Source organism: Rhineura floridana, chromosome 11 (genome assembly GCF_030035675.1).
Source record: "Rhineura floridana isolate rRhiFlo1 chromosome 11, rRhiFlo1.hap2, whole genome shotgun sequence".
Taxonomy (NCBI): domain Eukaryota; kingdom Metazoa; phylum Chordata; class Lepidosauria; order Squamata; family Rhineuridae; genus Rhineura; species Rhineura floridana.
Window position 1 is genome coordinate 11,297,676 of NC_084490.1, and position 15,951 is coordinate 11,313,626.

Sequence of the window (15,951 nt, forward strand, 5' to 3'; positions counted from 1 at the left end):
ACTTCTACTTCTTCTCTAACTCCGAAGGGAGTTTCAGTAACAACTAGGAAAACAGTAACCCAGGACTGATGGATGCTATTAATATCCCCTGTACCATTCAGAACAGAGGCTAAAGACTGACGGGGGTCCATCACTCTGATTGCTGGTACTTTACACTGTATAGTCCTGGCTGTGAACTGAGTGGCCATTCATGTTAGGTTGTGCTTTGCAGGGACAATTGAATGAGAATGAAGGAACAGGAGAACTGGTGTCCGGAGAAAAGATGTTTGTACAAGGTGATACTATTCATGCTGTTGGTATTGCTGCTACTGCCTCTGGCTGTGTGGGGTCTTCCTGTTGCTCAGTGTAATATCAGTGACCCTCTTCTCACTAAGCACAAGTATTATCAGTCAGGACGCCTCATCATTGCTGGCATCATTTCTCAGATCTACACATTTTCCAACCCTGTAGACTTCAAAAGACATCCTTCTCATGAACTCCTTGATGAACTCGTGTAAACGGATTTTTCAGTTATATCATTTTTCAGAAGATGAAGCTGTTTTGCAGCAAATTATGTTTGCTGCAACAATTTTGCATATCACCTGCAGACTGGTACAGCATGTCCTTGTACAGATTTCCTCCTAAGGAAGATTTATTTCCCTATGTGTTTTTCCCATTGCTGCTCCTTTCCCCAGTTCAGCAGGGTGATTTTGTGCTGCAGCAGAACTAGTCAAGATTAATGTACTCTGGCACAAGCTTTCATGGATCAGAGTTTACATCTGATTAAGTCCACTTTATGCTATAATAACATTTGTTAGTTTTTAGTTGTAATCATACCATGTATCTTTCCAGCTAATATTCTTCGTCTGGATGATCGATTATCCTGGGATGGAGTGACTGGGATTCCATCTCTTATTATCTTTGTATTATTAGTAGTAGTAGTAGTAGTAGTAGTAGCAGTAGAAGTAGTAGTAGTCCTTAGTAATTCCAGTGCTTATATCCAAAGCATTCTCCTCCAACTGCCAATCATTGTTTAAGAACATCCTGTAATATATCAAATCTGTGAAATGACAGCCTTTCTCAATGCAATGTATTGATTTGGAATCATGGCACCTGTAATGTCTCTGTCTGTTGCTTGAAGACAGGGGTGGCTAAGTTGTGGTCCTCCAGATGTTGCTGAAGAACAGCTGCAGTCAGGACCGCCAGTGGCTAGGGATGATTGGAGTTCAGCAATGTATTGAGGACCACAGGTTAGCGATTCCTGATTTAGGGTATTTCAGTGAACTCGTGTGGGTCACATTGATAGGAATACTAAATAAATTGTCATGAGTTCCAGACGTCATTTATATGTGTGGCTAGGTTTTGAGATCTATTGATGCAGACATTTATTCTCAGGTTTTATAATATTATGCATGAGGTATATTGCAGCATCTGTTATAGTTGGCATTTTAGTTACTTTGCTCATCCTAAAATAATATCTTGTCTTGTGGAAACAATGATTTAATTATTGTTACTATATTGAAATACATATAAATACATAATCCAGAAAAAACACACTTAAGAGATAGAAAGATATAAAAGTTATATAATTCTAAATATAAGCATAAGTCTGTGCACATATTTTCACAATTCAGTGGGGCTTACTGCTAGGTAAGTTGGTATAGGACTGCACTGTAAACCTGGTGTCAGAATTTCCTTCCACTACAGAATTTCCTTGTTATTCTCAAGAACTCAGTGAAGGCTATATTTGCTATTTAGGGTTGAACTGACTGATTGGCATTGCATATTCCATTGGCAGTGTATAATTTTTGGACCCTGATTGTGTTGGTTATTCTGTTCTGGAAAGGTATTCCATTGCATGTTCTATGGTTTTTCATGTATGTTTGCTTTTTCATCAAATGTCTACATCTAAGGTCTTTGGTAGATGTTTTGATTATTCTTGGTAGAGTTTATGTCATCTTCAGTAGCAGAGTGAGATAAACCTATCTGTTAGGTTGATTCAGAGCAGTGGTTCTTAACCTTTTTGGGTCACAAATCCCTTTGAGAATTTGATAAACTATGGACACACTCTCAGAAAAATGCACATAAACACTAATACATCCACACAACCTTTTCAAATTAACAGGAAGGAAATCCAAGGAAAACTTTTTTACACCTGGTTCACGGCCTCCTTTAAGAATCCACAGGTTAAGAATCCCCTGATGTACATTTTCTCTGCCTTGGCTGCTTGAAGAACTGGTTAGAGAAGTAGAGAATGCAGGACCCTAGTATTTAGAAGTTACAATAGCTGAAGTAGTAGTATTAGTAATTGCAATAGTAGTAGAGCATACACAAACATTCCTATTGAAACACACACTTGCTCATTTATTGCAGTCCGTGAAATGCTACATAACTCCCTCAACTAAAGATGCTGTTCCCAAGGTATTACACATCTCCCTTTCAGATTTCTCTTGAAACCAGTGCAACATGGATTACCTGTCCATCACATGTCCGCTTCCTAAGCCATGTGGATGCCTGCCATCAATTTTGACACCCCACCCTGTGAGAGCAGCTCACTCTTATAGGCATTATTAGAAAATACCAGCACAAGAGAAGCCACAAATCCAAAAATATATGTCGATATCAATGCAACACTATACATGCAAAGCTGGGTTTAAAACATTGCACATGAATGTGCAGGTGTGGTTTCCAAATAATGGCATTTTGAGTGTAAAATTCAGATATGCTAAACATCCATTGAATGGAAATGAAACTATTCCTGCATTCCAAAGCAGAGGCACTCTGATGCAGCATGGAAATCTTTTTGCAGATTCATGACTCAGACTTACCAGCACATCCTGGCCTTTGCATTTGCTGTAAAGGAAATCAATGAAAATCTCCACATCTTACCCAATCTCTCCTTGGGCTTCGATATCTATAACAGCCATTTCACTGCAAGAGAGACCTATCTGGCCTCACTGGAACTTCTCTCCACACGTGGCAGATTCATTCCAAACTACAAGTGTGATGTGCAGGATAATGCTGTAGCTGTCATTGGTGGTCCTGACTCAGATGTGTGTCTTTTCATGGCAACCATTCTGTTTATCTACAATATCCCACAGGTAAGATGTGTTCAAAAAAGCATAGAACTTTAAGCCATTAATTCTTCTGTTGTCTTTTAGATGGACTTTTTTGTTTTGGAGATAGAAAGAGGCATTCTAGAAGCATTTCTTACAGGACAAATCCTGCTCAAAGGGCAAATCCTGACAAAGAAGAAGAATCCTTTTTATTAGGTCAGTTCAGAGTTATGAATGGAGAGGACAACTCCACCCTTCCTCTGTCCATGGAATGCTATTGAAGGGAGACTGTGATGCGTCCTTCCCTGGCTCTCCCTGTCAGGTTCCTACCAGCTCGTGGTTACTGCCTGTCTCTAGGCGCCACCAGGGACTCCACCAGTCTGGACCGCACTCTCTTATGGTTTACCTATCCGCTCTAGCACAGATCTCAGCAGATCCCCCTGCTAGGCAACCACCAGTAACGTCCCAATACTAGTATTCCCAGAGACTCTGAATACTGGTATTGTTATTCTCTTCACCGCTGCCACCATTTGTTACAGTTCCCCTTCAGCCTTGGTCATTACCTTACCCTCCCTTCTGGTCTGTGAAACCCCAGCCAAGGATCAGGCCTTTGGTAAACCAAATTAAGTATTTATTACAGATAACAAAGCTAACAAGATTAACAAGATTTCTTCTTAAGGCACATAAGCATATGGTTTTACTCAATACTAATCCGAACTCCACCTCCCTCCTTCTTCACTCTCTCCTGGCAAACAACTCTCTCAAACCCCACCAAGCAATCCACTCTTTCTCTTCTCCCCCCCAGATTCCACAATTTACCACCTCACATTCACCCAGATTTACCTGTCATCCTTTCATTTATACTGTCAGCCATTTTAAACATTCAGCCAATCATCAAGCATTCTATTGCCCATTCACTCCCCCTCCTCTTTCACTACTTACCATGTATACTCTAAACAACCAGCACTTACCATACATACACTAATATATAGGAACATCACATTTCCCCCCCCTTAAACAACAGCAAAGTATTATTCCTGTTCCAGGATTTATACATCGCGTTAACAAATAAAAGTCTCTATGGGGAAAATGTCTTTCTTTGTTCCTCTGTCTGGTCACGTCACTGCAGTCCCAGCCACTTGCCTGGAAAGTCCATCGGCCAGTACATTGTCCTTGCCTTTGATGAACTGGAAGTCCACTTGATAGTCCTGTAGGGCCCAGGACCACCTCTGCAGCATAGTGTTATGGTTTTTCATAGTCTGCAACCATAACAAGGCCCGATGATCCGTAGTCACTGTGAATCTTCATCCCCACACGTATGGGCGCAACTTGTTCAGTCCCCACACGACCGCTAGGCACTCCTTCTGGACCGACGAATAGTTTTTCTCCCTCGGCGTCAGCTTGCGACTCAGGTACGCCACTGGATGTCTGGTGCCTTCTCTCTCCTGTAGCAAGACGACTCCCAGCGCGAGGTCTGACGCATCTGTAGCCACGATGAATGGTTGCTCATAGTCTGGTGCTATTAATATGGGTCCTTGGCACAAGGCTTCCTTCAGCAGATCAAAAGCCTTCTGACATTCATCCGTCCATACCACACGCTCAGAACACTTCTTCTTGGTCAATTCATGCAAGGGGGTTGCTATTTCCCCAAAATTTCTCACAAACTTCCTATAAAAACCAGCCACACCCAGAAATGCCCTTACTTGTTTTTTGGTTAAGGGGATCGGCCACGCTTGTATTGCCTCCACCTTGCTCCATAAGGGGGTGATTTTCCCACTCCCCACCTTATGTCCTAAATAGATTACTTCCTTTAGTCCAAACTGGCATTTCTTAGCTTTTATTGTGAGGCCTGCTTTTCTTAAGGCCTCCATCCTCAATTTCTCTCTCAAGTACTCTATATAAGCGGGATTGCTTAAATATCCTTCTGGGGTCTCTTCTCTGACAGGTTGTTTTTGCTGGGCAGTTGCAAATCCTATAAGTGCTACCCTCAATTCATCTACCCCTTTACCCTTGTGAGGTAAATTGAATGTTATGCATTTCTCCACCAGCTCCTCTCTTTTCATTTTTATGTATTCAGCCATGGTGTTTGAGTTCACTCACTCTTTGCCACACACTCTTTGCCAGTCACTGTCACAAGAAATCTTGTTTTGCTATTTCTGTTTGCCACACAACTATTAGGGATTGTCTAGTATTCGTATCTCACTGCTACAGCCAACACCTGTGCCCTAGTCTCCTTTGTCACCACGTGTCTTTGGGACTCTCTTTGGTTCGTATCTGGATTCTCTGTTGTTCGTATCCCACCGCTACTGACACCACAAGTGATGCGTCCTTCCCTGGCTCTCCCTGTCAGGTTCCTACCTGCTCGTGGTTACTGCCTGTCTCTAGGCACCACCAGGGACTCCACCAGTCTGGACCGCACTCTCTTATGGTTTACCTATCCGCTCTAGCACAGATCTCAGCAGATCCCCCTGCTAGGCAACCACCAGTAACGTCCCAATACTAGTATTCCCAGAGACTCTGAATACTGGTATTGTTATTCTCTTCACCGCTGCCACCATTTGTTACAGTTCCCCTTCAGCCTTGGTCATTACCTTACCCTCCCTTCTGGTCTGTGAAACCCCAGCCAAGGATCAGGCCTTTGGTAAACCAAATTAAGTATTTATTACAGATAACAAAGCTAACAAGATTAACAAGATTTCTTCTTAAGGCACATAAGCATATGGTTTTACTCAATACTAATCTGAACTCCACCCCCCTCCTTCTTCACTCTCTCCTGGCAAACAACTCTCTCAAACCCCACCAAGCAATCCACTCTTTCTCTTCTCCCCCCAGATTCCACAATTCACCACCTCACATTCACCCAGATTTACCTGTCATCCTTTCATTTATACTGTCAGCCATTTTAAACATTCAGCCAATCATCAAGCATTCTATTGCCCATTCACTCCCCCTCCTCTTTCACTACTTACCATGTATACTCTAAACAACCAGCACTTACCATATATACACTAATATATAGGAACATCACAGAGACATAGAAAGAATTTTGGAAATCCTATTTCCCATCACCTTATTTTCCTTCTAGCTCGGATATGGCTCTGCTCCGGTGATGAATGACCAAACCCAAGGTGCTTTCTTCCAGAGGATGTTTCCTAGTGTGGATCACCAGTATACAGGGATTCTCCAATTGCTATTGTTTTTCAGGTGGACATGGATTGGGGTGGTCTTTAGAAATGATGACAATGGACAGAGGTTTCTACAGACTGTGCTTCCTGAGTTTTCTCAGAATGGTATCTGCTTTGATTTCATAACACCTTTACCAATCTTCTATATCGCCACTGACGTTCATGACATGGTGTCAAAGTGGTTTGAAACATTCAAGGTTATTATGGATAGTACTGCCAATACTGTGGTCTTACATGCTGAAATTCATACTATGATATTTTTGAGAATGTTTCCCCGGGTTTCAGAATATGAGAACATATCAATGAAGGCAAAAGTCTGGATTATGTCAGCCGAGATGGAATTCACATCAGTCTCCTTTCAAAATACTTGGGGCATAGATATCATCCACGGTGCTATATCCATAGCAGTTCACTCAACAGAGGTCTTAGGATTCCAGAAATTTCTTCAGATGACAAATCCTACTTTGGAAAACAAAGATGCCTTTAGGAAGGTCTTCTGGGAAATGGCATTTAACTGTTACTTCCCCAACTCTGAGGGAGATGAGCTGGGTGGCAAAGTTTGCACTGGGGACGAGAAGCTGGAGAGCCTCCCTAGGTCTGTTTTTGAAATGAGCCTGACTAGCCACAGCTACAGTGTCTATAATGCAGTCTATGCTGTGGCACACGCTTTGCAATCCATGCACTTTTTCAAATTCAAAAACAGACCAATGGCAGCAGGAGGGATTCAGGAGTTTCTGAAGCAACAGCCAGGGCAGGTAATTTCCTGAGCACAGAAATGCAGGAATCCTCATGCATGCCCGCTGTCAGCATGTGGCATGTTGGGGGAAAATGCTAGTGCCCAGTAGCCCCAGGAAAGCCAGCAAGAGCTGATGCCAGCATGCCTTTGCTTTTGTTTTGCAATGACAACAACAATAATATTTTTATTCTCTTTACTTCTAAAAACATTTTAGGGCCGAATCCTAATGAGAAGTGGGCTGGGCTTTTCAGGGGCATAATGTTTCCCTAGACTTGGTGTTCCTTGAAATAAGGTCACTGGAGGTTTATTGGTGTTTCCTAAGATATCATCATCATCCACTGTCCACATGTGTTAAGATGATTTACATCCATACAATAAAAACAATACTATAAAAAATGAAGTTTTATATGCACCACAAATGAATCCCCAAGGCAGAGATTTAAGTCCTCACCCCCCCCCCCAAAAAACCCCTTCAGCCAGCTGGAAAAGTTTGTCAAAACTAAAATGTCTTCAATTGTTTTGAGAAAGTACAGATTCTAGGTCCACCTAGAATCTGTACTTTCCCAAAACAACTGAAGCCATTTAAAGACACATCTCAATTCGGATGGCCCTCCACATAACAGAAGCACCAGCACTGAAAGCCCTGCTCTGAGTTGGTGGAGCAGGTTTATGGTATTTTAGGGACTTCAAGGAGAGAGTTTCCTGCAAAAAGTAGTGAGCTTCTGGATAGGTAAGGGGTAAGCTGGTGTTTTAAGTAACCTGGGCCCAAGCTGTATAGGCCCCTATATGTTTGTACCAGAGCCTTGAATTTGGCCTGGTAGCAGATTGGAAGCCAGTACAGAACCCATGAATAAGGTATTGTATGTTGATAGTAGTTTGACCCCCACAAGCCACCTACTACTGTGTTCTGCACTAGCTGCAGCCTCTGGACCAACCTCAAAGGTAGCACCACATATAGCACATTGCAGTCATCCAACCATGAGATTACCAATGCATGGACAATTCAGGTTAAACTGTCCTAATCCAGGAATGGTTGTAGATGTTTTACCAGCAAAGCTGGTAAAAGCCACTCCAAGTCACTAAGGACACCTGTGTCTTCAGTGACACAGCTGAATATAGGACTATCCCCCAGACCATGCACCTGATCCTTCAGTGAGAGTGTAATATTGTCCAGCCAGCACAGGCAACTGAATTACTTTCTGACATTTACTTGCAAACCTGCAGCCAGGGCTTAGCTTTGTCTTTACCTCAAGGATATTTTCCCCCATTGTGTTCCTATCTGACTTTTCATATATCCTGTTGATGGTGCTAAAAATGATGAAGATTACAAATATGATGACAGAGGCCAATACGAGTGCTATGGACAATGTTGTAAGGGGACCATTAAATGTAGCTTGTGGAAGATCATAAACGTATATTTGCACCATCTTATATATTATTTGCCTTTTCTGTTGTTTCAATTTAGCTTTATTATTACCTTAGAAGGGTCTCATTTAACAACAGCGCTGGAGAAAAGGTTTCCTTTGATCCAAATGGGGAATTAATAGCTGGATTTGATGTTATCAACTGGGTGACATTCCCAAACCAGTCCTTTCTTAGAGCCAAAATTGGAAAGGTAGACGCTATCGCCCCCAAAGACAAAATGTTGAGCGTTTTGGTGGATGAGATTATATGGCCCAGCGCATTTAACCAGGTACAATCAGTAAAGAAACAATGGAAAACAAAATGACTTTGTGAAGTTTTGCCTCCATGGCTGTAATTCTCTGCATACCTACTTAGGAGAAAGTCCCATTTAATACTAAACAGTTTACCTCTAAGTACTGATATGTAGGATTTGTAATACTTTTACATCATGATGAAAAATAATCAACATGTATCCAAGTAAAACTGGCAAATGGTTGGTTATTATGGAAAATTAGATTTCAAAGGATTCCATTGGATTAGAATGATGCTGGCCAAATCCCAGAGTGAGTGGAAATGTTTGCCAGAGCCCATTTCTCAGATATATAAAAGATTTGAGAAATGGCTATTAGCCAAAGTCCGAAGAGGGCTTATGCTATCTAGATACAATGCCATCTTGACTAGGGTTGCCAGGTTCAGGGCCTGAGACTGATCCTGAATCTTTAGGAGAAGAGAAAGTCAGCCAAGTGCAGGTGTTCTTGCAACCCTGTAATGGGAAAAACCACAAGGTGGAATTCTCCCTTCCCCCTGCACAAGTTTTAAAGATTCAGAAGACCTCTTGGAGTCTCAGGCCCTCAACCTGGGAACCCTAACTTGACACGGGAGACACAATGGTCTCAAACCTTTGTCATTATAGTCTCAAAACATTGCAGTTCTACAGCATGATCATCATGTAAATACATTTATGTACAGGTGCAGCCCCCTTCTCTGTGTAATGACTTTTGCCATCCAGGTTATAGCAAGTCCAAGAAGGAAGGGGAACCATTTTGCTGCTATGATTGTCTTCCATGCCCCAAAGGGAAGATTTCCAACCTGACTGGTAAGAAATGTCATTTGTAATGTTTTCTCAAATTAGCTCTGAGCCATGATTTGTACATCAGAATTTTTAGACACTCATTCCCTTAATCTTTAAAATGTTGTTCAGAGTTGAATGATGCTGATAATACCCACATCTCTGCTCTTGTGAATAATACCCAACTTCTCAAAGAGAAAGCAAAATACTACCAAAATTAAGAAGGATTTCATCATTTACAGATATGATGTAGATGGACATTAATAACTCCTGTTTTATGCTCTCTAGGGGAAGGAAACGCCTTTGGTGGTAGGGATCTGCTGTGGATTCTTGCAAGCAGAACTGCTTGAGAATGGTGCATAATCCTTGTTTTGAGCGACATGTTCTCATTCAGAGCTTTTTAAGTACTGCTGATCCAAAATCATTTTGACACTTTTTGAAAGCTTCTCCTGATCTGTTGGAGAATTTTGCTACCCCATGGAGAATGTTGGGTGAAATAGCTTCCCCAGTTTTGCCAGGAATGAATTTTAGCTTGCATTATGGATCCAGTTTTAATTTAGTTTCCTTCGACAAACTGCTTTCAGCATCATCTTCTCCATGGCAGTTTCTTGCATATTGGCCAAAACAACCATAGTGATTTTAGCTTTCATGGCCACCAAGCCAGGGTCTGTTATGAGGAGATGGGTAGGGAAAAGACTGGCCATTTCGGTGGTTCTTTCATGCTCCCTGATTCAAGCCGTTCTTTGTACTGTGTGGCTGGCAACCTCTCCCCCATTCCCAGATTTTGACATGCACTCAATGACTGAGTGCATTGTATCGGAATGCAATGAAGGTTCAGTCACCATGTTCTATTGTGTCCTGAGCTACTTGTGCTGGACCCTAATCCTTCCAGTCCTTTTCTCTTAGTCCACTGTTCTCTTCATCCACCAATATGAACTAACAATGGGATTTCATTCAACATTAAGTGAGTCAAAAATTCTCAGAAATATTTTATTTCTGTAGGGGGAGATGAGAGTTTCCCTTGGCACCAAGGAATATTTGCAATATCCACCATATTCACATTTATCACCCACAAATAGCATGGAGAATTTTGGAAGGCCATTTGTAACATACCCAAGTACAAAAAAAAAAATCTTGTTTTCCTTTTCAGACATGGATGACTGTTTGCAATGTCCAGAAGATCAATATGCCAACCACGGCCAGAATTTATGCATTCCAAAAAACGTAACCTTCTTGTCATACGAAGAACCTCTGGGAATTAGTTTGGCCATTTTTGCTCTTTCCTTTTGTTTCACCGCAGCTTTGGTGCTGGGGATCTTCATTAAACACAACAATAGTCCCATTGTCAAAGCCAACAACCGAAGCCTCACCTACACTCTCCTCATCTCCCTCTTGCTCTCCTTCCTTTGTGCTCTGCTATTCATTGGCCAGCCAGAGAAGGTGACATGTCTCCTTCGACAAACTGCTTTCAGCATCATCTTCTCCATGGCAGTTTCTTGCATATTGGCCAAAACAACCATAGTGATTTTAGCTTTCATGGCCACCAAGCCAGGGTCTGTTATGAGGAGATGGGTAGGGAAAAGACTGGCCATTTCGGTGGTTCTTTCATGCTCCCTGATTCAAGCCGTTCTTTGTACTGTGTGGCTGGCAACCTCTCCCCCATTCCCAGATTTTGACATGCACTCAATGACTGAGTGCATTGTATCAGAATGCAATGAAGGTTCAGTCACCATGTTCTATTGTGTCCTGAGCTACTTGTGCTTGCTGGCCATTGTCAGCTTTAGTCTGGCTTTCCTAGCTAGGAAGTTGCCTGACAGTTTTAATGAAGCTAAGTTCATCACCTTCAGCATGTTAGTTTTTTGCAGTGTTTGGCTGACCTTTGTCCCAACCTACCTGAGCACCAAAGAAAAATACACAGTAGCTGTGGAGATCTTCTCCATCTTGGCCTCCAGTGCTGGGTTACTGGGCTGTATATTTTTCCCCAAGTGCTATATCATTGTGAAAAAGCCTGAGCTGAACAGCAGGGTGCATCTAGTAAGAAGATGAAAATGAACAAATCTGAAACTGGAAAGCCCCAATGCAGTTAATAGAAAGTACCTCTTTATCTTCTTAGTCCTATTAACTTCCTGCAAAAGTCAGGAGAGAATTTTGGCACTTTTGGGGGACATGGGCAGTTTGGGTTTTTAGGGATGGAGGAAACTACATTTGTAATGGCCAGCAGGCTTCTTTCTCTTTATTCCCTCTTGAAAACATATTTTGCCTCCCCATTAGGCAGCAGTAATGCACCAGGGTTCAACAGGCTTCCATCACCCCATATAGCACCCTTCCAGGGACATTGCTGTGAGGGGAATGGCTGCCCTTGCTGCCACAGAAGCATTGTGAGGCAAGATGGCTTTGGAGACGCAGAGATGGTAAAAAATGGTGCAATCCCCTCCCCCCTTTTATTCAGTTCAGATACAATTCTTAATATTGGTTATTGTTTAATGGGACCAATGGTTTGTATATCAAGTTCAAACCATGTTTTCCCATCAGAGCTTTCACTCTGCCCTTAACTATGAGTTGGATCTTGGTGTATAATGTAAATCCAAAATGAAACCATCAAACTCTGCATTATTTATTTATTACATTTATACCCTGCCTTTCTTTTCATGATAGAAAACCCAAGGAGGCTTACATATGGTGCCCAGGCAGTCTCCCATCCAGGCACTGACCAGACCTGATGCTGGCCTCAGGTGCCTTCAGACCGTAGCCTGGGACCGTTAGGTCTTTCCGATAAACTCATTTCAACTGGAATGCTGCAGGTGCCCCAGAATCATACGAATACTTTCGGCTTTGCTGTGAGAGTGGTGCCACTGCAGAGCAACAAAGGAAGCAACATTAGTTTACTCTAGATACCCTCCCCTAGCAGGTAGGCATGGGGTTGTCCAGCAACATCATCTGGCATGTGCCACAAAATCCTAGTTTGTACCTCCATTTGACAGAATTGGATTAAGACTTGCCTTTCATAGCCACTTCCAAGGTGGGAGAACTTGGGTCACCTGGTTCTGATTAGCTAGAAAATCCCTCATGACCATCCATCAACTGTGTTGGGGGGAGAGGGGAGATTGTATTGGTATGCATGCCGCTGGCTGGCAACTTGTGCTTCTTTTTAATTTATGCCTTTCAGTCCCATTTTATTGTTGAGGTAAAATGTAAATGTACTGCCTTCAAGTCGATCCCGACTTATGGCGACCCTATGAATAGGGTTTTCATGGTAAGCAGTATTCAGAGGGGGTATACCATTGCCTTCCCCTGAGGCTGAGAGGCAGTGATTAGCCCAAGATCACCCAGTGAGCTTCATGGCTATGTGGGGATTTGAACCTAGGTCTCCCAGGTCATAGTCCAACACCTTAACCACTACACCACCCTTTATATTGGAGGTCATGCCCATCAGTTTGCTTATTTCCCACAACTGGGCACTTTGCGGATCCCCAAACTGTTCAGTCCCTTCTCCAGAAGACTGTTCCATGGTTTAGCCCTTTTCCCATGAGACTTGTCCATGTTTCACATTCTCTTCAATCCACCTCTAACCCGTGGATGTTTACAAAAACAGACCTTCCTTTGACTTACCCCCAGTCCCTTCTTCTTGTCTCCTGCTTCAGTCACCCTGCCTCTCAGCCATTTTTATTTTCTTTTGGTTACATTTGTTTCCTTTTGGTTCGAGGCCCTCGCAGAAAGCACAAGTCAGTGTTCTCCCATAAGGAAAGCTTTTTTCCCCCTTCTGGTTCTGGACTTTATCAAGATCCACTGAACGATTCAGAACAGGAGCTTTCAAACCTCCTCATGTAGGAAAACAACTGATCGTTACAAATATGTTCATGCTAGCTGTTACTACTGTTGTGTTTGAATTGAAACCCCCAGTGCCAGTGTTGTGTTTAAATTGAAACCCCAGTGTTAATAAAACTATAATTCACTGGTCTTACCTAAACCAGCTTAGGCTTCATGAGAAATAGAACCAAAGTGGCATTTATCTGACTTTCGGTATAAAACGTAGATTTATTTCCTTGTGACCTGACCCTTACCGACGTTCCAGTGGCTCATATAATAAAAGCCGGATTACGCTGGAGACTCCCCTACTATGCATTTCATATCGTATATATGCTTATGGCTTTGCTTATTGCTGTCAAAATGTTTCACACAGAAATGTCTGTGTTTAAAGACTGCTTTATTGTCCCTCATAGCTCTCGAGTTGTATCCCTCCCTTTTGATATGCAAGACATAATGATACCATGTCTGTGTTTGAGTTAGAGGGCGCCCGGTTGCAACTGAACCTCCTCTTCCCATACGCCTTTGTCCGTTCCTGCATAGTGCTTATCTCAAGGACATGTGAAATATGTAGACAAGTTGACAGTGCAATGTTTCCACTTTGTTCTTCTCCTGTACCCCTTTTGTTTCTCACATATGTCCTAAAGCTATGGCAGTTAGCAATTGTTTCTTTATGTTTTATGACGTGAACATGATACTGTAAACTTCGGGGTAAGCCTATATAAACCCCCATCTATCAATAAACGCGGTTCCCATGCTCACCTGCTTTGGCTTGTAAGTATTGGGTCCCCTTTGCAAAGGCTTTGTTTTGTGTTGCTTGATCTCTGATAGTGGGTTCATATTTACTCAGCTCCGCACTCTCCCGGGGTGTAATAAGTGAGCTGGGATAACAGGACAGCTTGCGTGTTGGGTTTGGATCTAACACTACCCTGACCCCATTAAAAACTCAACTCTGTGTTACATCCTGTTTCTCTGCGTCTCTGTCTTGGAAACTGCCCTGTTAGCACCAGGGAGGTCACTTATGTTCTACCCAAAACAGAGGAAATACATCAGCCAAAGAGAGGACAAAAGGGGCACAGATTTCTGCCACATTTTGCATATTCCAACTTAAATTTCTAGCTTTGCATCTATATGTATAAGTAGAAATACAGCACAGCACATCACTGTGGCGAAGAGTGTGGCCTGTGTGATATGACTCACTCTGCCGTCTAGGTGTTTTGATCTGCTACCTTTGAGGCCCCAGCTCTCCAGTCTAAATTGGGCTTTTTCTTTGAAATGGACCAGGCAGTCCAAGAGCAGCCTTTGCAAACCTTCGGCTCCCCAGATGTCGCTGGACTACCAATCAGCCCCAGCCAGCATGGCCAATGGTCAAGAGTTATGGGAACTGTGGCCCAGCAACATCTGGGGACCCAAAGGTTGGGAAAGGCTGAAACAGAGGACTTCTTCAAATAGGGGGCCATCCTCTGACAGTCCTTTAAAGCAGGGCTGTGGAGTCGGTATGTCAAACCTTCAACTCCAACTCCTCTATTTTTCTGCTGTCTGACTCCAACTCCTCTATTTTTCTACTGTCCGACTCCGACTCCTTCATAAATGGCAAATGTATATTAATTTTTCTACTGTCTGACTCCGACTCTGACTCCTTCATAAATGGCAAGTGTATATTAATGTATTAATATTAATAAATTAACATATTAATATTAAAATATCAATTTTATTTTTAGTCGGAGTCAGTACATTTCTACCGGCTCCGACTCTGACTCCACCCAAAATTGCTTCCGACTCCACAACTCCAACTCCACAGTCCTGCTTTAAAAAGTGTCCTCTGCAGAGTAGGAGGCATGGGCAATCCGGCTATAGAATACACTCATAGTTGAAGTAGAAGGCATTCTATGAGGAATGGAATCTTTGAACAACCTAGCAATGGCAACAACAACTAGAGAATGTGACTGTAGTATGACAGGTTCCTTGCTTGGAAAAAAAACTGTCTAAGGAAGTTGTGCAGATTCCACCAACGGAGAATTTCAGGAAAAGATTGGGATACAGCCTTAAATCTCTTGCTATTCCACATAAGTTTTTAGAGTGATTAACTTTATTTATGATGGCTTGGAATCATAGGTTTCAGGACAGTATTAAAACATACAGTGCTTTCGCTTCATTGTGATGCTATAGATGAGATAATTTCTAATTATCTAATACATGCTTATATTGGTGCTTCATCCCACAAAACCATTTTACTCATTGTCCACTGATCTGTGCAAATAATTCTTTTTCGAAAACCTTCTTGTGTGCCCATGTTTAGAACCCCACTAAGGAGTTGTATATGTTAGAAGAAAAACTGTTCGTCTCTCGCTCTGGTCAATGGAAAAGACACTGGACAGCAGTTTGGAAGTAAAACTACAAAAACAGGTTTATTAAAAAGTATGCTGGATGGGTGGGTGATATGTGACGACGACCCTTCTTTGTTCTCCGGCTTTTATAACCTCAAGTAAACAAGTTACAGGAAGAACTCCATATATGGTAATACTACAGGTTTCACAGTCTGATTGGCTAACATCCAGCTTGCAATGGGTTAGCAGGCCAAGCATACTTACGGTCTTCGGTGGGCCATCCCTGAGAAAGTGATGAGCTTTCATGCTGGGATGGAGGATACACAGGCCTTCCGCTGTAAAATGGAGGTGCTAAGTCATAAAGTAAATAGCCTATAGCCTTTAGAGAGGT

The 15,951-nt window shown here is 42.4% G+C and overlaps 1 protein-coding gene across 1 annotated transcript; it reads left to right on the plus strand.

The window, feature by feature from the left end:
* The first annotated feature begins 227 nt into the window (after nt 1-227).
* Nucleotides 228-11,475, plus strand: LOC133367340 (vomeronasal type-2 receptor 26-like). Its single transcript, XM_061591442.1, has 6 exons — nt 228-493; nt 2,903-3,080; nt 6,121-6,975; nt 8,422-8,649; nt 9,330-9,456; nt 10,580-11,475. Exons 1-6 carry the CDS (start codon nt 228-230, stop codon nt 11,473-11,475), a joined length of 2,550 nt encoding a protein of 849 aa, XP_061447426.1.
* Nucleotides 11,476-15,951: the final 4,476 nt, after the last annotated feature.

Coding starts and splice junctions, on each gene's coding strand:
- LOC133367340 (XM_061591442.1), top strand. CDS start 228: ATGAAGGAACAGGAGAACTGGTGTCCGGAGAAAAGATGTTTGTACAAG. Junction 3,081..6,120: donor TTATCTACAATATCCCACAG/GTAAGATGTGTT, acceptor TTTTCCTTCTAG/CTCGGATATGGCTCTGCTCC. Junction 8,650..9,329: donor GGCCCAGCGCATTTAACCAG/GTACAATCAGTA, acceptor ATTTATGTACAG/GTGCAGCCCCCTTCTCTGTG.